Here is a 23,156-nt window from a genome sequence, read left to right as displayed (position 1 = left end):
ACACTCTTCCATAAGTGGGTCAAAAATGACCCATACTAGAATCAATGTGTTTTTATGCCAATTTTGCCATTTTGGTTAGGAATAATGTATGATTGTATGATATTTGTATATTTGTATGATATTTAGTATTATATTTAGGAGTTGATAAGTTGATAAGAATCACTGGTTCCTATTGGATTCCATAGAAAATAGTAGTAACACAAAAACAAAAATGGCTTAAAATGTATAAAAGGTAAGTTAAAAAATGTGAATGGCATGATATCAAAAACATGTTTTTTGAGGAATACCTGGAATATGAAATGATAAAAAAAATATTACAAATATATTTCAAGAAAACAACCTGACCGGGTCATTTTTTACCCACTTATGGAAAGTTGGGGTCGTAACACAAAAACAAAAAAATCTTAAAATGTATAAAAGGTAAGTTAAAAATGTGAATGGCATGATATCAAAAACATGTTTTTTGAGGAATACCTGGAATATGAAATGATAAAAAAAAATGTAATTACAAAGATATTTCAAGAAAACAACCTGACGGGGTCATTTTTGACCCACTTATGGAAGGTTGAGGTAGTAACACAAAAACAAAAATGTCTTAAAATGTATAAAAGGTAAGTTAAAATATGTGAATGGCATGATATCAAAAACATGTTTTTTGAGGAATACCTGGAATATGAAATTATAAAAAAATTTCATTACAAAGATATTTCAAGAAAACAAACTGACCGGGTTCTTTTTGACCCACTTATGCAAGGTTGGGGTAGTAACACAAAAACCCAAATTTCTTAAAATGTATAAAAGGTAAGTTAAAAATATGAATGGCATGATATCAAAAACATGTTTTTTGAAGAATATCTGGAGTATGAAATGATGAAAAAATATTTCATTACAAAGATATTTAAAGAAAACAACCTGACCGGGTCATTTTTGACCCACTTATGGAAGGTTGGGGTAGTAACACAAAAACAAAAAATTCTTAAAATGTAAGTTAAAAATGTGAATGGCATTATATCAAAAACATGTTTTTTGAGGAATACCTGGAATATGAAATGATAAAAAAATTTAATTACAAAGATATTTCAAAGAATTAATTAATTATTATAAATTATATTATTATATAATTAATTTAATTTATTACAAAGATATTTCAAGAAAACAACCTGACTGGGTCATTTTTGACCCACTTATGGAAGGTTGGGGTAGTAACACAAAAACAAAAATTTCTTAAAATGTATAAAAGGTAAGTTAAAAATGTGAATGGCATTATATCAAAAACATGTTTTTTGAGGAATACCTCTAATATAAAATGATAAAAAAATTTCATGACGAAGATATTTCAAGAAAACAACCTGACCGGGTCATTTTTGACCCACTTATGGAAGGTTGGGGTAGTAACACAAAAACAAAAAATTCTTAAAATGTAAGTTAAAAATGTGAATGGCATGATATCAAAACATGTTTTTTGAGAAATACCTGGAATATGAAATGATAAATTTTTTTCATTACAAAGATATTTCAAGAAAACAACCTGACCGGGTTCTTTTTGACCCACTTATGGAAGGTTGGGGTAGTAACACAAAAACAAAAATTTCTTAAAATGTATGAAAGATAAGTTAAAAATGTGAACGGCATGATATCAAAAACATATTTCTTGAGGAATACCTGGAATATGAAATTATAAAAAAATTTCATTACAAAGATATTTCAAGAAAACAACCTGACCGGATCATTTTTGACCCACTTATGGAAGGTTGGGGTAGTAACACAAAAACAAAAATGTCTTAAAATGTAAGTTAAAAATGTATATATATATATATATATATATATATATATATATATATATATATATATATATATATTTATGTATATTTGTATTTATATATTGCAAGATAAATTGATACATCATGTCTTAATTGCATTACATTACATTATGTTTTGCCAATTGTGCATTATTTTACTGCCTTGATGCAGTACTACAATACAGACACAAGATGGCGCGCTTTGTCCTATAAATAGCCATTAAAGGGGGGCACAAACAATAATGTTGGCACGCGCCGGAAATCAAACAAACTCTACGCAATCGATAGTTAAAAATAGCGCAGTTTATGTGAAAACTTTGGGGTTTAACTGCGGTATGTGTTTTTTTTATGTTATCAACGGGCCGTTACTTTGTTTCTGAAGTATAATTTTTAACAACGTAGTGGCGAAAGTAAGTTGCAATGTTGAGCCATGTTGTAGTTAGTACAAGGCTGCCTCAGAGACTCCATGACAGCAGCAAAGCGCCCCCTCCCACTCCGAACGCCCCCGCTTGACATGCAACTCAAATACATAAAGCCTCCATGTTGCATGGGGGAATGTCGGGCCAGCACATAGCCTACAAGTGTTAGCGCGATAACTTTAACATTGTCCAACCCAGCGTCTACTCCATGTTTGGGATAAGAATAACCTTTCGACGGGGTTCCAAGTGTTTTTTTTTTTTTGGCGGTAGACAAGGTTGCACATTTTCTTTACGGGCGATGATCGGCTAGCTTGACGGCTAACACGGCTAGTTGTTAACTTCAGCTAGTGGCTTGATTCAGCGTTCGTTTGTTTGGACTTTTGAAGGTTTAGTCCACAAAAAGAAGTCATTTCACGAATGTGTTATTCACAGAGCTCTAGATGACAGTCCTTAACTGGCTTTTATTCAGCACCGCGCTAGCTGGCCGGCTCCCCCCGCTGCCACAACGCTTCGCTTCGGACGCTTTTCTGGTCTTTGTGGGCTACCCGATCACCCTCATATCAAACAGCTAGCTAACGTTAGCTAGCATCCCCTCTAATATTACCGGAGTCCACAACGGAATAACCACCCGGCTCAATGGACCACATGTCAATAATAACGCAAGTTTCCAACCCCAAGGAGGAGGAAATAATATCCTTTAACCAGGAAAAAGGTAAGAACATTCGACGGTCGCGTGGACTTAACGGTAGCTAGCTGAGCTAACTACTTCCCATCTGCTAGTAGTTGCGCTCACCGCAACTACGTGGTGGTCATAATCATTTAAAAAACACAAGTGGCATTAGGAAACAAAAAAGCAACAGGTTTAAACACTTTTAACATTGGTAGGGCACTGTTACACTTTGCATTGAGATGCATAGTTCATCAAGTTGTACCCCTATTTAACTTCAAAACGGTCGCCCGCCGTCAAAACGCACTGATTGGTGTCAACGCATAGCTTCTAAATCGGTTTGACGCCGCTTAATATTTACAATAATATGATTAATTGTATTTTTATTATTATTTCACGCATTTTTAACTGTTTTTCTTTCGTTTAAAATATTAATAATTCCTTCATTCATTTTCTACCGCTTTTCCTTACGAGGTTCGCGGGGGCTGCTGGAGCCTATCCCAGCTGTCATTGGGCGAGAGGCGGGGTACACCCTGGACTGGTGGCCAGCCAATCACAGGGCACATATAGACAAACAACCATTCACACTCACATTCATACCTATGGACAATTTGGAGTCGCCAATTAACCTAGCATGTTTTTGGAAAAAATCAAATTAAATATTAATTAATGAATTCATTCAATTTGTACCGCTTTTCCTCACGAGGGTCGCGGGGGTGCTGGAGCCTATCCCAGCTGTCATTGGGCGAGAGGCGGGGTACACCCTGGACTGGTGGCCAGCCAATCACAGGGCACATATAGACAAACAACCATTCACACTCACATTCATACCTATGGACAATTTGGAGTCGCCAATTAACCGAGTATGTTTTTGGAAAAACTAATACTTTGAAATTAAATTAAATATTAATTAAATATTAATAATATATTTAATTTATAACGCACTTTACAACAAATAAATGATCTCAAAGTTCAACAGTTACAATAAAATAATAAAAGTTAACAGCAAGTGTCACAATAACACAATAACTACATCTAAAAAAATAAATAGAGCAGTGGAGGTGGAAATGACCAAAGCCAAACTAACACAACACAGTGAACCAAAGACATTAAATAAGCATTAAAATAGGCAAGCTATGTAAAAGCTTTCAGAATCGATTAAGAAAATAGCGACACTCAAACAGGAAGTCAAAAGACTAATGACAAAATGTAAACACGTGAATTCAAGTCCAAACAAATAGCTTGAAATGGTACAAGGTTAAATGGTGTATCAGAGGTTAAAAAAGGTGAGGTGACCAAAAAAATGTGCTTTTCAAAATTCTACAAAAAGCCCTTTTTTTCAGTGACCACAAAATGGGTCAACAATTTAAAGCTGCTCTGCAGAAATGGAGGTTGCCAGTTGGGGCAACTAATTCCTACAGGTGTTCCAAGCTCTGGAGTATTTACTACCTCCTCTGTCTGCATAAAACAAGTGTTCATGACCAATGGAAAAGAGACACAGACCATCTTAACACTTAAAAACGTAGGTTTTGTGTAATGGTAATGGTTTTATTTTCATTTGAACATGCATCAGATTACAATTGAATGCATCACATAATCAGTTCACAGTTCCACATGTCCGAAAGGAGTAGGAAGAAGCAAAGCTTATTAAATCCTACCCCTCCATCTGGTACTTTTACAATCAGTAACTGTTACATTTGTTCAATTCCTGCTTTCCATAATACAGTTTACTTTTACAATTAGTAACTGTTTAATTTGTTCACTTCCTGCTTTCCATAATACATTTTTTTAAAATAATGTACCTCGTACCGAAGTACAAGGTGATATGACCATACAAAAACATTATATGTACCATAGTAACTGTCAATATAGTGATATATAAAGCACATCATGACTGATTGTGGAGAGTTCTTAAACTTTTAACCGGTAGCAAACTTGTCATGCACGACCAAAACACGAGTCATACCAGAATATACAAACCAACACGAACTCATGTATTTATGCGATACTTTTATTTCCACGTTCCTTTTGTTGTCAAATCAAAGCTTCGTCTGCCGTCAGCGCAGTGTCAAAGCATCGGTCTCCAGCGCAAGGCAGCGCAGAAATCGATCGCTTTGTGCGATAACGATGGATCCATTTCGGGCGCAGCGCTATCGATCGATTGCGCAGATCCATCGTTAGCGTGTAACATAAACATCTCCATCCTAAATTACCTCTGGTTCTGATTTATGTGCCTACATTTTGAGTAAAAAAAAGTGTTTACAATAGGGATGTACCGATCCAAGTTTTTTGACTTCTGATTCGATTTTTTTGTATAGTTTTGCCAATCCGATCTGATCCAATTTCAATCCTAAAATTGGAGGAAAAAAATCGGCACGGAAAATCTAAATTTCTAAATGACAACAGCAATATCTGAATAATACAGTCACCGTCATTTAATTTGCATTTACATGACAATAGTGTAGTGTTGCGTGAAATGAATCATTTCTAATATTTTGGTTATGGCATCCCAAAACATTAAGGCAGAATTTTACTCAATATACCCATTTGTCATGTCATATCTCTTCCAGTTTATCCTCCTCTGTGATGACTTCATAGTTCAATAGGATTTATGTTATTCATAACAACAATATGCTCATGGCTCACATTTCAGTTGAAATAAACATGTCCTCACCTTTTGTGTGTCGAAATATAGAGGTCAACACTCTAACTTCTAACGTCCGCTTGTGTCCTTCCTGAGGCTACCGGGACGGTTTCCGGGTCACCTATACCCATTGGACGTATATCACCGTTACAGCTCAGCTGTCACCTTTAACCCTTTTTGTAATGTGAGAAGTTTTTTTTCCCCCAAGTTCCACAATGCACTATCCTCGGAGGGGAAATATGTAACGGCGGCTGTGACTTAAACAGACGTGGGTGTCACAGTCGATGATATCTTGGCATATTGGTGGGAGGATGTTACTAGAACATTTAAAATATGGCCGCACCACTGTGAAGTAGACAGTATCTAAATGCGATATATTAAGTTCTATGTGAAGTATTTCTATAATGACTTGTATTAACTCACTAGCAAGATCTCATAGTTTATCACATACTACAGTATTAATTGTCCCTGTACCCTAGAAACCGCCCATGAATGATACTGTGTCAAAGCCCAGGGCAGTGATACTGATAAAATATAGAGTTTAACCATGTCCAGTATCAGCCCCCGTAGCTGTCCACTCAGAGCACGCTGCTCTGGTATCGTGCCCGTGAAACAACCAATCAGAGAACAGCGCACGAGCGTGAACACTAAGCGTTTGTTTTTCTGCCGTCTGTGCTCTGTCAACATGTTAGCGGTTAAATAGTAAATAGTATCGTAAATATTAGTATAATATTAAATAGTGCGTGATAATAAGCTCATGATTAAATAGTATCAGTATTAAAGTATAGTATTAAATAGTGCCAGTATAGGCGATGATACTGACACTTGTGGGCATAATACCTGGCCTGATACCAGACAAACCATGTGATAACCTAAAAGTATAGACTGGTCATATATCTCATCTCGTTTCATATTATCTGGGTAAAACTGTTGATTTTGTTAATACTTGGGTTGTTTATATTGTTTGTTTTTCTATATTGTGTATTTTGTACTGCTTAACTGATTCTGTACTCTTGCTGCTGTGCAATGCAAATTTTTCCCACTGAGGCATGAATAAAGGCATATCTTATTTTATCTATGGCAAAGGTCTAGCAGGCATTATGATCTATAATGCATAATTGGTAAGGGTGAACGATCGGGCCGATGTGAGGAATAAATCTGCTAACAGTAAAAAAAGAAAATGTCTCAAATAGTAGATTAAAATGAGGCTAGATTCGTGAGCAAATCAAGCGCTCCTGTTCTGACGTAACTTCCCCCGTGTCCACTTAAAGAAACATGGGGTTTCAGACGAAGGAATTTCACCAAATGCTGTGCAAACGTTCCGCGATGAACGGGTCGTGCAAATCGTTCTGTGGCGGTCCGCCGCAAATAAATAAACAAATGAATTGGGGAAACACTGCAAACTTCTTGGTCCAATCTAGAAGGTTTTGAATGGCTTGTTTGCTGTGAGTAAAGCATAAATAGATGTACCACTGATGGTGAACCCCCCCACCCCCCAAGGCCAGAATGTACTGTACTTTCAATGTGAAGTAAACACCGGTCCTATCACTTTAAGAGTTGCTCTTAAGTGTACACTTGATTAACTTACAGCAGTTTTGGAACCCGAGTATTGATGGGTCATATGTATGTCGGACAGGAGATGGGGCCCGGCTTTATGGCGAGTTTATTACACACTCGGTCAATGATTTATCTTTTGCTTATCTGCTGCAAATCACATGACATGGAGCCCATCCCCAGCAGCGGCCCCAGAGGAATTTAACAGGTAGTCCTCCTCGGGATTTGAACAGGCACGGACACAAAACGAAAAACTGTTCCTCCACTGAATGTTATATGACATGTGGCTGCCTTTCACACTGAGTTAGTTGCCCAACAGCAGCACTAAATATAGGCTCCCCTCCCTGCCTTGTTGGCGAGGGAACCACACTGACCTCAGGGCCAAGCGTAGCTACTCTCAAAGATGATCCTTTTCTTGGGGGAGAAAGGAGCTACACCGGACTCCTGTCCAATTTAAGGAAAATTGTCTCCTTTAAAAGTTATTTCTCTCTCCGCTTGTGTGTGTTCATCTTGCTTCGATTTTGTTAAAACGTTGAAAGCGTCCGTGAAATAGGAGGAGGGTCAGCTGTTTAAAGTTGTGACTCAACTCTCATGGTGCTTCACGAGGCTTCAAATGTGTCTGTGAGGTGGAGTAGCGGCATTTACATCATGCCTTCGACTCTCATGATATACAGCACACGCCTCCTACGCACTTCCAGGTTCTTACCCCGGGGGGGGGGGGGCGTGACTGGGGAGTGATTTCCGAGATATTTTTGATATTTTTTAAAAACATTTATTCTGGAGGAAATTGGCCAATAAAAATGTGCGAGGGGGGGTGCACTTAGGACAATTGGTAATCCCTTGTTTTATTAGTTCCATAGCTGGACTGTGATAAGTGAATTTCCAGTAGATTTTGACTATAAATGGATCATTTTTGGAGCTGTAGCATATTTTATTTATATATTTTTTATATTTCTAAATTCATTCATTCATTTTCTACTGCTTTTCCTCACGAGGGTCGCGGGAGTGCTGGAGCCTATCCCAGCTGTCTTCAGACGAGAGGTGGGGTACACCCTGGACTGGTTGCCAGCCAATCACAGGGCACAAATAGACAAACAACCATTCACACTCACATTCATACCTATGGACAATTTGGAGTCGCTAATTAACCTAGCATGTTTTTTTGGAATGTGGGAGGAAACCGGAGTACCCGGAGAAAACCCACGCATGCACGGGGAGAACATGCAAACTCCACACAGAGATGGCCGAGGGTGGAATTGAACTCGGGTCTCCTAGTTGTAAGGTCTAGGTGGCAAATGTGTAAATGTGCAAATATACAAGTGTACAGTGACAGTTATGGTGTCGTCACTACCAACAGCACTAAATTCATCACATAGCAACTTAACATCCAAAAGGTGTACCTGATACAAACCTGGTGGCCAGCCAATCACAGGGCACATATAGACAAATAACCATTCACACTCACATTCATACCTTTGGACAATTTGGAGTCGCTAATTAACCTAGCATGTTTTTTTGGAATGTGGGAGGAAACCGGAGTACCCGGAGAAAACCCACGCATGCACGGGGAGAACATGCAAACTCCACACAGAGATGGCCGGGGGTGGGATTGAACTTGGGTCTCCTAGCTGTGAGGTCTGTGCGCTAACCGTGCAGCTGTATTGTTGTTCATTTTTTAATATTTGAAAATTGTTAATTTTAGGCATAAATATGTAAAAATTGCTGTAATATGCATATTTTTGGCGTAATAACAGGCCCGTAAAAGTAAGCTAAGTACTGTGTAATGAAGAACACGTTCTGAGTGAATCTGCAGAACTTATGAACACTGGCGAGGGAAAAGTCCACAGATTTTGTAGGGGTGTTCATTACCCAAGTGCCTTACCCAAATAGATGACCGCCGTGCAGTGCTCACAACACGCATCGGTGTCGTCATGTCACTGTTTGGTACATGCTCCGTACAGTATAGTTTATTTTCTCCATTCAGTTTTTCATTCATTTGTATATGTATGTTGCTACCGGAACTTGGCAGGATACTTCCATGCAATAACCCCTCAAAGCTGCCAAAATCTAAATTGAAGACTTGTGCAACCCCGGCTGTGTTTATGACTTGGGCGCACTGTGCCGACCTCATCACAGCGGCCAATTGTAGTGATGAGTCACAGGATTGGGCCTCACTGTCCTACTTTTATTGCAATATACCGCGCTAGTGAGGGTTTATTTTATGAAAATATTGTGTTGTATTGTATGTAAGGTCATTTCACATTTTTACTCAACCTCTTTCATAATTCAACAAGGTAAACAATCATCATTAGAGCATGAGAAAGTTGCTTTGGGAGATGTTAGTGCATTAATTTCTGCTGTGTCCATTGAAGCATTTTCTCACACTGTTGTAGGAACATTTTTCATTGAAAGAGGTCATTTATGTACTCTGTGTATTACCATGTACTTGCAGTATTGCGGTGAAAGTCATTCATAAAAATTAAATGAAACTGGAGAAAGAGGCTTTAACGACATAATGAGTAGGTGTGTCCCAATCCGATATTGATATCGCATATCAGTCAGAAATAGTATAGAATGTAGATTGGTATGAGATTACGATAAGCAAAACTATAATGGTTTCATGGTATTTATTATGGTAATGCAATACTTTTCCACAAACTTGCTACTACTCATCATTAATGCAGATGTGTATTTATGTTAAAGGGGGACCTACCTGTATTATTCTCATTCTCACATCGGCCCTTTGTATTGAGTTGTGGACTCGTAGAGCAACTACACACAATAACCAGCACAAAAAGCTTTCAAGATCTTCCACAATCTGCACCTATTCCAATTGTATTTCCTCGGATTGCCAAAACGGTCTGATTTTAATTTATTCTACCCATGGCCCGCCTCCAGTCAGGCCCACTGGTCACACTCGGCTTGTACCCGGGCACGCCCATATAAGGAAGTCTGGCTCATTGTGATGTCACAGGGTGCCGGTGTTAGAAAAAACTCTATGAAACTGTTCAGAGTTCTTTCAGGGTTCACTTCCAAATGTGCAAACCTCATTATCTGAAACTTTGGCATCTTTTAATATTAGAATACAACATTCTAACATTTATAGGTCAGAAAAGTGGAAAAAGCATAATCGGTCCCCTTTGTTTTGTGTTTATGCTAAAAGAACTACAGTCCCCATGATGCAGTTGTGAAATAGATGCTACTATTGCATGTTTTGCTAGAAGTCTTATGCAGCTTTTGCATTTTGATCTGACAAGTCATAAGTAACTTTTGATTAAATGTAGAATTACAGCCACACATAAAGAACGAGGGATTCTGGAAACACAGAGTTAAGTTGGATTGCAAGGTTTATAGCGTGTGTAAAACACTTAATGTTCAATGCTTCATGTATTATCATTCACCGCGATGCCGTAGTTCAGTCTTCTGGCTGCCCTTGTTTTTGTGAGAGGTTTTCTTAGGGGGAGTCCAATGTGCGGCTCTGGGGCCATTTATAGCCTGTGGATTGTTTTTTTTCATAACACCAGCATAACACCTTCAGAGTTTTGGTTCAGTCAAGTCCAAAATGAGTCCTAGTAAGAATCTGAATTGCATGCGGCAACTGGTAGAGCCTACCATGCAAGTGTCAAACTACTATGTTAATTTACCAGCTTACCAGTATTTACCAGTATTTGTGTCATTGTCGCCTATTCCCCTATATACTGTGAGATGTGAGTCATTGTCTGTGTACTCTATGTATTTTTTTTTTACTCGGCCTTTGTGCGAATGAACTTGTTTTCCTCTCTCAAGAGGCGGTGATTGAACTTCAAGTGTTCCTTTTAAGCAGAGCGATAACTGTTGAATGACCTTCGACATACAGTACTCAATAAATGGTTATTCAGGTACTGTATATTCTAAGCCAATGCACTGACTTAGGAGAATATCTGTTGGGTTTGCGTTTGAGCAAAAACAGCAGCACAAAGTGGCGTATTTCAATTTGTAGAAAGAAAGACCGTAGTCCTCTTGACTCGTAATATCATTCTAGGTGTGTGAGTAAAGGGGCAAGGGAGTGGGAATAATAGGTGGAGTGGAATGCAGCCTTATATAGACTACGTGGTCTGAGCCTCTTGCCTCCACCCTTCCCTCCCCAACACCCTCCTCGCATGCATGCTTTTTTCAGGAACTCACCTGTCAGCTGAAAAAATGGGAGGAAAAAACATACTAAAGCTTTTCCAAAATGGACTCAGGTTGGGCATGGAAGGAGTAAGCTGTTATTTATTTATACCTCATGTCTTGTTGTTATTGGGTGTGGATTTACTATCAGAAGTGTGTCAGTGTGTGACTGATGGTCATCCATACAGCTAACTCATTAGCAGATTAGCGGATGAGTCAGGCTTTATCACACGACCCAAGATTTGATAACTTTGTTCTATATTTCTTAGTCAAAATCATTTCCATGATGAAATCACAGATTGTTTTAACCCTCAGGTTGTCTCTGGCAAGATTTTTTTTTTGTATTTTTCAAACGCTGCAGCGATAGGAACAAGCCCTTGGGTGTTGTCGTGGTGCTGGCGTTTCAGTTGGGGTCTGATGTTTTTACCCCTCATCAATAGCCACATATACATGGACCCAAATATTCCAATTGCATTTGTTTTATTTGCGGAAACGGAAAGAATATAACACCTCATTCCGAAAGAAAAGTGCCAATCCGAATGAATCGGATTCACGAGGGTGGAATATTCCTTTCCCCAATCTGATTGAGGTGTCTTATACCCGCTCAAACGGAAAGTTGTAGGATGCGTTCTTCTTTGTCGTGTTTTTCTTCTTCTTCTGTTGTTTATTGGCGGTTGACAAGCAGCTTTCGGTGTGGAACAGAATTTAAACACTTCTATACTTTATTCACAAGTCCAGTTTTATTAAAAAAAATAAAAAAAAATAAAAAAATATATATATAAAACATGAAAAATTAAAATAAATAAAAAAAAATTAATTAAATAAAATTTAATTAAATTAAAAATGAAAATATTTATCTGTATAAAACATGAAAAAATTACATTAAATAAATGAAAAAATTAATTAAATTAAAAATGAAAATGTATATCTATATAAAACATGAACAAATAAAATTAAATAAATAAAAAATAATTAAATTCTATTTAATTAAATTAAAAATGAAACTATATATCTATATAAAACATGACAAAATTAAATAAATTGAAATTTAATTAAATTAAAAATGAAAATATATATCTATATAAAACTTATTTTGAGTTTAATTTTAAAATTAAACTCAAGATTGAATTTGATCTTTTCCTGTTTTGTTTAAATTTATCCTGGGTACATTTTTACAGCACATGCTCAGATATGACGTAACACGCAGCTCGAGACGTTCTCCAGTTTTAAAAATGGAGGCGAGCAATCGGCACCGGACTGCTACGGAAAGTTTGTTTTTGATCCAAATTAAATTTCGAGACTGAACGAACAAAAAACTAGCAATACGGAGTTATTCCGACAAGTTAAAGAAAAACACAGGGAAGTCGGTATCACGTGATGTTGATGTTTACGTTTTACTGCGCATGCCCCATTGACTATTCTGGTTGATTATAGCGGCGCATGTAGACAAGAGATTGCAATATTCCTTTCCATGTATACCATTGCTTTCGGAAAGGTCATTCGGAAAGAGAAAAACTCATGTAAACGTGGCTAATGTTTGCGAAAACAGAAGTCATCAAGCCCCTTCTTGTCCCCACTTCCTGTCGTGTCCTGTGGGGAAACATTACACCTTGACTGTTTGATTCCCATATTGGAAATACTTAACTCTCTCCTTTTCTGTTTGATAGCGTCCCAGTCCAACAGCAGCCTAAAGAAGCAGAGGAGCCGCAGCATCTTCAGCACATTCTTCTGCTGCTTCCGCAACTACAATGTGGAGCCGCCAGCCACCAATAGCAACACCGCTCCCCTGCCTCCACCTGTTGAGGAGAATGGATCACCCCCCAAGGCAAGGCACCATTAGTGGCTATAAATGCTAAGTTTTATTCTGTTGCAATGGTGTCTCTTATTTGTCTTTATTTACTTCCTCTTTTATGGACCTTTTTTTTGTGTCCTTTTATCCTCCCCCCGCCCCCTTCACATACATATGTCTGTCTCCTGTGTTATAGTGCGACCAGGTCGAGGTTCTCCCTGTCCCTAGTGTATGTATTGGCTTTTTTTTTTTTTTCACTTTTCCTTTGCATGCAGCCCTGTGTGAGCGCCGGTGCTGGCACGTTCTCCCTGTGTGGGCTCCACCGCTCCTAGGAGAGCGTCAGCTCTGCTGCCACGCTGCCGCTCATTTTCAGCCTATCAAAGCTGCAGCTGCGCTTTTTGGGGTTTTATCCTATTTTTTTTATCCTATCCTAAACTATTTGGAAGGCAGCCATTATATGCTTTTTGCTATCCAGGGTAATCAATTAAGAGTCTAAAAAATGTAGCGGGTGAGGCTTATAATCAGGTGCGCTCTATAGTCCGGAAATTACGGTATACATGATGGGACTGTTTTTCACAGTAGCACTATTTAGCTCACCTCTGCATGGCCTTTATTATTCCTTCCAAGCGGCTTCATTAAATCTCCTTCCAGTCGCTGTCTATCATAGGATGATGTTCAATAACGCGTAATTAAAGGATTGTGACATTGCCGCTCATACTAAATTGTCGATGCAAAGGTTTGTATTTCTTTTTGCGTGTCTTGCATCTGCCCGTTTCCCCTCTCTGTTTCCACTGACCATCTGTCTGTGCCGCTCTGCGTACGTCTTATACTCGGTTTCTCTTGTCTTCCGCACAGCCACCAGCCAAGTACCTCCTACCGGAGATGAAAATATCGGACTACGGGAAAAAGTGTGTTGTGATTGACTTGGATGAAACACTCGTCCACAGCTCATTCAAGGTATGTTGATGTATTGTTTGAAATATCACTTAAATGTCCATTCGTTCAAGGTTATGTTAATTCAATTTGGTGACTGTGTGAGCACAGGGATGTGCTTTAGTCCCCCCAAAAAAGGTAATATTACAGTGCTGGTTATATCTTATGATAATGGTAATAGTTTTATTTCATTTGAACATGCATCAAGTTCACAGTTCCACATGTCCAAAAAGGAGTAGTAAGAAGCAAAGCTTATTAAATCCTACCCCTCCATCTGGTACTTTTACAATCAGTAACTGTTAGATTTGTTCACTTCCTGCTTTCCTAATATAGTTTAAGTTTAATTTTAAAAAAAATTTGAATTAATTTTTTTTTTAATTTAAAACAGTAGGAAGAAGCAAAGCTTACATTTGTTCACTTCCTGCTTTCCTAATATAGTTTTATAGTTTTTTTTTTTGTCACGTACCAAAATACGAGGTGATATGAGCATCCAATGTCATAATGGGTACCATATGTAGTAAGTGTCAATATAGTGATATGTATAGCACATCATGACTGGTTCAAGACTCTTCATCCTTGTATTTAGCAAACATCAACTGCTTGTATTGTTTCTTGAATTGGCTCATCGTTGTGCATTGTTTGAGGGTCTTACTCAATCCATTCCATAGTTTGATTCCACATACTAAAAATGCTATGGCTTTTTAACGTAGTCCTAGCATATAAGTGTTTTATTTAAATGTAGTTCTTCCCTGGGATCATATTTCTCCTCTCTTGTAGAGAAGTATTGGATGACATTTTTAGCTAATTGGTTGTTTTTAGCCTTATGTATTATTTTAGCTGTTTGAAGATGAACTATATCAGCAAGTTGAAGTATTTGTGATTTTAGAAATAAGGAGTTAGTATGTTCTCTGTAGGCGGCATTATGAATTATCCTTACTGACCTTTTTTGCAGTACATTTAGCGAGTGAAGATTGCTTTTATAGTTATTAGCCCATATTTCCACACAATAAGTAAGATATGGTAGAACCAGAGAGCAATAAAGAGTGTGGAGTGATTTCTGATTGAGAACAAATTTCGCTTTGTTCAATATTGAAATATTTCTGGCCACCTTATGTTGTATATTTGGAATATGAGGTTTCCAGTTCATATTTTCATCTATTGTGATCCCCAGAAATTTATTTTCCTTCTTATTGGTAATTTATGTATGAATGTATGCTCATTCCTTACATCACTTGAAAAAAAAAAAAAAATCCCAATCATTGTGAGTTGTGGTATTCATTGCGGGACCTCTGCTGGTCATCTGCGGTACTTGGACACTCCTGATCGAAATGTTAAGACCGCTTGAGCTGCGAAATGCAAAAGTAAATTTGAGTAAGCAATTTATTGCAAATAAGCATAAAAGTGAAACAGCCTCAGGCTGTTGTCTTCTCCTCGTCGAATGTAATGCTTGTTTGCAATAAATTGCTTACTCGACACTCCCGTTTCTTCTTTTTTGCATGTTGAAGTTCCACTTACAACCTCACTAAGAAATCACCAGTGTAAAATGTCAATTCTTGCAGTTATTAAAATAAATTACAATTAGTAGTGTATAGATGAGTGGAGACTCAAATGCTGCTGTTTTTGTTCCCGCAGCCAATCAGCAATGCAGATTTTATTGTTCCAGTGGAGATTGACGGCACAGTTCATCAGGTAATACACACAAAAGTTTCTTATTTATATGCCTACGAGGAGATCCGAGAAATGGTTGTTATCCGATTCAAGTAATCCAGGATAGGCTGTGTTTATCCTGGTTGGCCTATTCACGATTACTTGCACTGGGTGGCAGCCTCAGATTCCGAACGGATGACGTCTCAGCAGCAGGTTCTGCATGGATGGTCCATCCATGGGGGAACACATAACCTCATAAGTGTCTCCTTGACTGTTGGATGCGCCACGTGTGCAGGTGTACGTGCTGAAACGACCCCACGTGGACGAGTTCCTACAAAAGATGGGCGAGCTCTTTGAATGTGTGCTCTTCACAGCCAGTCTTGCAAAGGTACGTGAAGGCCTCAGCTTTTTTTTTTACCTTTCACTTTCTGCTTTTCTTCATTTTTACTCTCAGATGCTCACACTTGCTCTGCTTTTCTGCTTTTCTGTCAGTTAATATGCGGGTAAGTAATAATGCGTGAGAATCTAGATGTGGATTGTTGCTTATTTATCCTGAGACCTCTTCTTTTAGAGTAGAAAAGGGCAGCCGATGCATCCTTTCATAACAGTGATTCCCAACCACCCAATTTCACTTCATTCGTCCAAAAAAAAAAAAAAAAAATGGGCGGCACGGCGGTCGAGTGGTTAGCGCGCAGACCTCACAGCTACACAAGACCAGGATTCAATTCCAACCTCGGCCATCTCTGTGTGGAGTTTGCATGTTCTCCCCATGCATGCGTGGGTTTTCTCCCACATTCCAAAAACATGCTAGGTTAATTAGCGACTCCAAATTGTCCATAGGTATGAATGTGAGTGTGAATGGTTGTTTGTCTATGTGCCCTGTGATTGGCTGGCCACCAGGTTTGTACCAGGTACACCTTTTGGGTGTTAAGTTGCTATGTGATGAATTTAGTGCTGTTGGTAGTGACGACATCATAACTGTCACTGTACACTTGTATATTTACACATTTGCCACCTAGACCTCACAACTAGGAGACCCGAGTTCAATTCCACCCTCGGCCATCTCTGTGTGGAGTTTGCATGTTCTCCCAGTGCATTTGTGGGTTTTCTCCCACATTCCAAAAACATGCTAGGTTAATTAGCGACTCCAAATTGTCCATAGGTATGAATGTGAGTGTGAATGGTTGTTTGTCTATATGTGCCCTGTGATTGACAGGCGACCAGCCCAGGGTGTACCCCGCCTCTTGCCCGAAGACAGCTGGGATAGGCTCCAGCAACCCCCTGCGACCCTTGTGAGGAAAAGCGGTAGAAAATGAATGAATGAATATTAGTTCTCGACTTATTTGGTCTTGAATAAGTTAAAGACTTGGTTCCAGACTTTGCAATAAGCAAATTTCCTCCGAATAGGTTTCAATTAATAACCTGCGTAGTTTTGTAAACCTTTTTATGACTTTCTAAATATGGGTTTTAGCATTATAGAGCCCTGTAGACATTAAATTACACCCCAGTACTGCTATTATGCTTTGTTTACATCACATGGGCAGGCTACGGTATCACTGCAGGGACATAAACTGCTCCCGCCAGCATGGCAAGCAACCGGCTAACCACCCTGCCTCTCCAGTTTATTCTAAACCTAAACACTTTCAAGTGGAGTGAGGAAGAAGGACAAAGAAGACAAAAAGTACCACTTCCACACAGAATGAGAGGAGAAACTTTTTTTAGTCGGCTCGGTTCAGTAGCCAGCCTTCATGCATGTGTGAAAGGTAACATAATCTATGACATTACTGATGCATAGTCATCACGATACTGCATATAGCTTGGCTAATGATAGCCATGAAATAGCGCCTTCGCTCAATAAAGGTTGGGAAACACTGCTGTAGCTTTTAGCGTCAATATAAATAGTAAATCATCTCATGTTTCAGGCATATGAGTAGCAGAGAACTTGTATTGTATAGTTTTAGGACAGTGATATGAAACAACGCTAATACTAAGCATACGTAGTAACGCATGTTTTCCTGTGGCTTTGGATAGTACGCAGACCCTGTGGCAGACCTGCTGGACCAGTGGGGCGTGTTCCGAGCGCGACTCTTCCGAGAGTCCTGCGTGTTCCACAGAGGGAACTACGTGAAGGACTTGAGCCGGCTGGGACGAGAGCTCAGCAACGTCATCATCGTGGACAATTCACCCGCATCGTACATTTTTCACCCAGAAAATGCTGTAAGTTGCTTTGCTGTTTGTTGAGCTTGTGTGTGTGTGTGTGTGTCACTTGTACTTTTTTATTTCAGCTATGACTTCATAGTTTGAGCTAAAAAAAAAATCATTTTAAAAATACATCTGCAAGCGGCAATTAGTGGTTGAAAGTATTTTTTACTCTGAATCTCACACAGCTGCGCTTGTAGAAAGTAAAAGTTTTTATATGCTACAAGACAATAAATCTTCCGGACACGATTCTACTACTTCCATGTTAGAACTTCTGAGGTTGTGTTCACACTTGTAATTTGGATCTATGGTCCAGACCAAAGCACACGCTGCTTTTAAACGCACCCTGGATCATTCCTTTTTTCCATATTTTTCCCCCCTCTGCTTATCCGGGGTCCGGCAGTAGTCTCAGTGGGGAAGCCCAGACTTCCCGGTCCCAAGGTGTACCAAGGCCTGCTGTGAGACATCCCTCCAGCGTGTCCTAGGTCTGCTACCCTGGGGACTTCTCCCGGCTGGGCATCCGGTAACACTTCACCAGGGAAGAACCGGACTCTCTGAACTGGCTCCTCTCTAAGTGAAGGACCAGCGGCTTTACTCTGAGCCCCTCCCAGATGGCCGAGCAAAACAGTCACAATAATCCTGAATAAAAACACTGACTACCGTTGTAGCCGTAACCCACGCCAAGCTGAAACTCAACCCTGAATGTCACTTCCTGTCTGCACAAAAACTGTAAACGGTTCATGTGTAGAGGGCTCTAATAATAAAACATGTATTTAAAAGGTTTTTAATATACTCTAACTATGATAGTATTCATTCATTCATTTTTTACCGCTTATCCTCATGAGGGTTGCGGGGGTGCTGGAGCCTATCCCAGCTGTCTTCGGGCGAGAGGCGGGGTACACCCTGGACTGGTGGCCAGCCAATCACATGGCACATATAGATAAACAACCATTCACACTCGCATTCATACCTATGGACAATTTGGAGTCGCTAATTAACCTAGCATGTTTTTGGAATGTGGGAGAAAACCCACGCATGCACCGGGGAGAACATGCAAACTGCACACAGAGATGGCCGAGAGTGGAATTGAACTTGTGTTTCCTATCTGTGAGGTCTGCACGCTAACCACTCGACCGTCGTGCAGCCATGACAGTATTCCATTTATAAATAGGAATCCTACTTTATGGAAATTCTTTCTCTTCTCTGTCTGGCACCAATCATGGAACCCTAATAGATGTCACAGTAACCATCTTAAATAGGCACTTGGTATCTCCTCAGAGCTTGTAAATAATAAAAATCATATTTCATCTACTGAACTTCCAAATCAGAAATAAGACTCATATCCGCAGCGTGGTCCTCTCCAAGGGAGCCATGATTACGTCCACCGTGTTCTTTCCTAACAGGCAATAAGGGAAATACTCTGGCAGTATAATGACTAGTTGATGCTGCCTATTGGGAAGTAAAACTAACTGTCTGGTGTATTGCTGAATATGACAAATCTCCCAAATGTACACACATGAAAACCTTACCAGCTAAGAATGTTACACAACTTTCACTTCAACTATTTGTTGACTCTCGGGGGGTCCAGTTTGGCGACTTGACTCCATCGTGGTTTATGAAAGTATAGTCATTAATGGTTTTATTTCATTTGAACATGCATCAGATTACAATTGAATGCATCACATAATCAGTTCACAGATCCACATGTCCAAAAGGAGTAGGAAGAAGCAAAGCTTATTAAATCCTACCCCTCCATCTGGTACTTTTACAATCAGTAACTGTTACATTTGTTCACTTCCTGCTTTCCTAATATAGTTCAAGTATTTTAATTAATTTTATTTAATTTTATTCAGTTTAATTTTGTTTAATTGTATTTACTTTACTTTATAGTAAGTGAGTAAGTTTTTTTATTAATATATATTTTTTATTATTTTGTATTTTTAAAAAATTTTTATTATCATTTTTTTATTTGTATTTTTGTCACGTACCGAAGGACGAGGTGACCATCCAATGACATAATGGGTACCATAGTAACTGTCAATATAGTGATATATATAGCACATCATGACTGGTTCAAGACTCTAATAAAGCATGTATTATGTAATGTATTATATTATTAAATGTATTATGTATTGGGTAATAGTGTAAAGGTGACTATAGGGGTGTTCTTTCATGTCTAGAGGGCTCTAATGTTAAAAAAAAAAAGGATGACTGATCCCTCTTGCTACGTCTTCTTATTAAATGTATTATGTCTTCTATATTGGGTAATAGTATAAAGGTGACTATAGGGGTCTTCTTTCATATCTAGAGGGCTCTAATTTAAAAAAAAAAAAGGATGACTGATCCCTCTTGCTACGTCTTCTTATTCAGTTACCATGCCATCTACTGTATAATGTGTTTGAACCTTTTCACGCCCAAATTTAGCAAGAGTAAAGAGGTTCTCCCTCCCCCCTGTTCAGGTCCCAGTCCAGTCCTGGTTTGACGACATGAATGACACCGAGCTCCTGGACCTGCTGCCTTTCTTTGAGGGACTCAGCAAAGAAGAAGAGGTCTACGGCGTCCTGCAGAATCTGAGAAGCAGGTAGCAGGACCCAGAGCGGGCTCTTTCCTCCGCGCGCTTCTCTTTTTTTTTTTTTTTTTTTTCCCCCCACCTCTCGCCCCTCCCTACCGCTGTCCCCCACACGTCTGCCAGACCGAGGCCCGCCCGGAAGAGGGCGGCACCACGGAGTCCCCAGGATGTGAAGCCCCTCCCGTGCCCACGACAGGACAGAAACACTTACCAAGCCAGGAGCACTGTGTTTTGAACTACGTTGACACTAACGAGGGACAAAATGCTAAGAGGATTGAACTCTGGTCTTTATTTTCAAAACACAACAAAGTTTTACTATTTGGTTATGTGCTTCAAACCAAAAAAAAAAAGAAAACCTTTTTTTTTTTTTTTGTCTGAGACTTCTTTTGTGGTACGGCACAAAGATTTTTGTCCGCGTCTTGTTGCTATGCAGGTTGGCGGAAAGGACTGCTTTTCTTACCGAATGAAGTGCCTTGTGTGAGTGATGTTTCTACAAGGGAGATGTTTTCTACATACTCCTCTCAACGCTCCATCCTTCATCAAGTGGACACAGAAGAACTTTAAATTTTTCCTGTATTTTTTTTTTTTTTATCATCAATTGTCTCCTTTAGTATATTTCCCTCCTGTGCCATGATATACAGTAAGACTTCCTTTCTGCTTTCATTGTACTTTGTAGAAATAGTTAATTTGTTAGGAAAAGGAGTAAACCTTATATACCCCAGCTGCACGTCTTTTTTTTATTTTTTTTGGTGGTTTTCATCTTAAATCTCAGCTAATATGTGCCATTTTATTTTTATTTTTTGGTAGCCCCTTCTATTAGTTGCCAAACTAGTTTAACATCTATTTTAACCAGGTGTTGCATTCTAGCTTTTACTCATTTGATGGACGTCAAATGAAATGTTATGCTTTTAATGTTTGCTGTTTCCTTATTGGTTCTCGCTTTTCAATGTCAGCATTTAACCCCTCCCCCCTCAACCCGCCCTCTTATTGTTTTTGTGTTTTTATTTTGCACGTCACCGGTGGAGCGTCACCTGCAAGGGGTGAGAATTGTGCACGGTGGAAAAGGTTCCTCATGAGGTTAGCATCTTTGGTGGGGGGTTCTAGAAGAGAAAGAGGACCTGATTACGCCTTTTTTTCTTCCCATTGAAGGCATGGCCTCGTGTATCACCAGTGGAGGTGTGTGTGTGTGTGTGTGTGTGTGTGTGTGTTTGTGTCGTTTACCTTCCAAGACTCTTGAACTGCTCTTCACCTCAGTGCCTGTTTGAGAGGAGCCATCTGCTGTCATGGCAATAAGATTTCAGATTTTTTTTTTTTTTCTTAAAACCATCCCACTTCTTTGGTTCACGTCTCATACCTTCAGAATCAGTTCCAGTCCAACATTTTTAGAAACCAATATCGGTTCTCAGGCCGCAGAATCTGCCTTACCGCCTGTGGAGAAAGCAGCATCTCACCTATTTACCCTATTTTCACACAGAACAATCCCCTTTAAAACCACATCATGGGTTGGTGAAGTTGCACAGGAAGTCATAATATACTTATACTTTTATAACCCGCAAGGCATGCTGGGAACTTACCCAGCATGCCTTGCGGGTTATAAAAGTTATAAAATTATACTTATTTTTTGCTTGCACCGTAAGTGAAGGGAGGCATTTCTGTGTCAAAATAGACATTTTTTTTTATTACCAACGTCTCAATTAGTTGCCATACTTTTTCGCTATTCACATGTGGTCTGAGAACGCAACCTCAACCAATAGCGGGATATTGGGGACTGACTTGTGATGGCGGTTGAGTGTTGTGTTCATGACGGTTTCAGTGCAATGTCCTTTTTTTATAAGACGACTCCTCACAACGATTTGACGTGCTGAGAAACATGTTTGTATCATTGTGATATTTTTCTACCTACCTTTTTATCGTTAGTATTTGCGTTGAGAAGTTACACAGTACCTGTACTCATTTTTTTTTGTCTCTTACTGGTTTTCTTTGTGCACCACCTCACTTACTCTGAGTTGTTAAAAGGATTTAACACCAAAGTTCTAAAACACTTGATTTTTTCTCTGTGCTTTTTTTTTTCTTCTCCCCTCTTTGGTTGGTTTATTTTTCCAGGGGTGGTCAAATTGTCACTTTGTTGGAACACTTTTCAATTCTTATTTGGTTTGAGTGTGTGTTGTCACCCTAAGCATCTTCTTTTTTTGTTTTACTTTCCATAATAAAGGCTTCATTGAAACAAGTTTTTATGTTTATGGCTACGACTTACCGTTTTTTTTCAAAGTTTTTCTTTTCTCTGTACATGTTACAAGATCTCGCTAAAGTTATTGTATGAAAATAACACCACTGTGGTCAATAACAAGCTTTTTTATGCCAAAACAATAGCTACTGTCGGCCGTAACCACACTACTAAGACGCCATCAACCACAACAACAGTACCTTCTTCCTGGTTCTCTCACCACGACACGCCCCCACCCCTGGTGCATTCGCGGCCACTCGAAAAGGTTATACACTCTGGAACACGACATGTCAACAGGAACACATCCGTAGTCGCTATAATATATTCATTTAGAACGCAGCCTTGACACATCCATTATGGTGGCGACGTTGACGTACGACTCAGCTCTACATGCGATTGGAGTATAAATATCACGTGATTTAGATTGTACCATTCTGACTAGATACGCGGGAGGGTTGCGACATACGTTCTTACACACAATGTCTTTGTTTTTATAATAAGTATCCTATTTAGAAAGAAAAACAATCCAATTTATTCTAATAAAGAATTTAAAATGACGTGTG

At 39.1% G+C, this 23,156-nt stretch overlaps 1 protein-coding gene and 1 long non-coding RNA gene across 3 annotated transcripts; one reads left to right on the top strand and one right to left on the bottom strand.

Annotated features, from left to right (window-relative positions):
• The first annotated feature begins 2,085 nt into the window (after positions 1-2,085).
• Positions 2,086-21,692, top strand: LOC131125344 (CTD small phosphatase-like protein). Of its 2 annotated transcripts, XM_058066803.1 has the most exons (8): positions 2,086-2,930; positions 12,900-13,057; positions 13,218-13,250; positions 13,877-13,978; positions 15,587-15,643; positions 15,897-15,989; positions 17,633-17,818; positions 20,260-21,692. In XM_058066803.1, exons 1-8 carry the CDS (start codon positions 2,855-2,857, stop codon positions 20,383-20,385), a joined length of 831 nt encoding a protein of 276 aa, XP_057922786.1. In that variant the 5' UTR covers positions 2,086-2,854; the 3' UTR covers positions 20,386-21,692. The 2 variants fall into 2 exon arrangements, with proteins under 2 accessions (XP_057922786.1, XP_057922787.1); XM_058066804.1 differs by lacking the exon at positions 13,218-13,250 and having other exon boundaries at positions 2,094-2,930.
• LOC131125345 (uncharacterized) lies at positions 20,935-21,987 on the bottom strand. Its single transcript, XR_009129012.1, has 3 exons — positions 21,724-21,987; positions 21,591-21,647; positions 20,935-21,469 (listed from the first exon to the last, which is right to left on the bottom strand). It is a non-coding gene; the product is annotated as an uncharacterized LOC131125345 (long non-coding RNA).
• Positions 21,988-23,156: the final 1,169 nt, after the last annotated feature.

The sequence above is a fragment of the Doryrhamphus excisus genome, chromosome 3 (genome assembly GCF_030265055.1).
Source record: "Doryrhamphus excisus isolate RoL2022-K1 chromosome 3, RoL_Dexc_1.0, whole genome shotgun sequence".
NCBI classification, from domain to species: domain Eukaryota; kingdom Metazoa; phylum Chordata; class Actinopteri; order Syngnathiformes; family Syngnathidae; genus Doryrhamphus; species Doryrhamphus excisus.
Note: the sequence above shows the minus strand (reverse complement) of the source record. Positions and strands in the feature narration are given on the sequence as shown.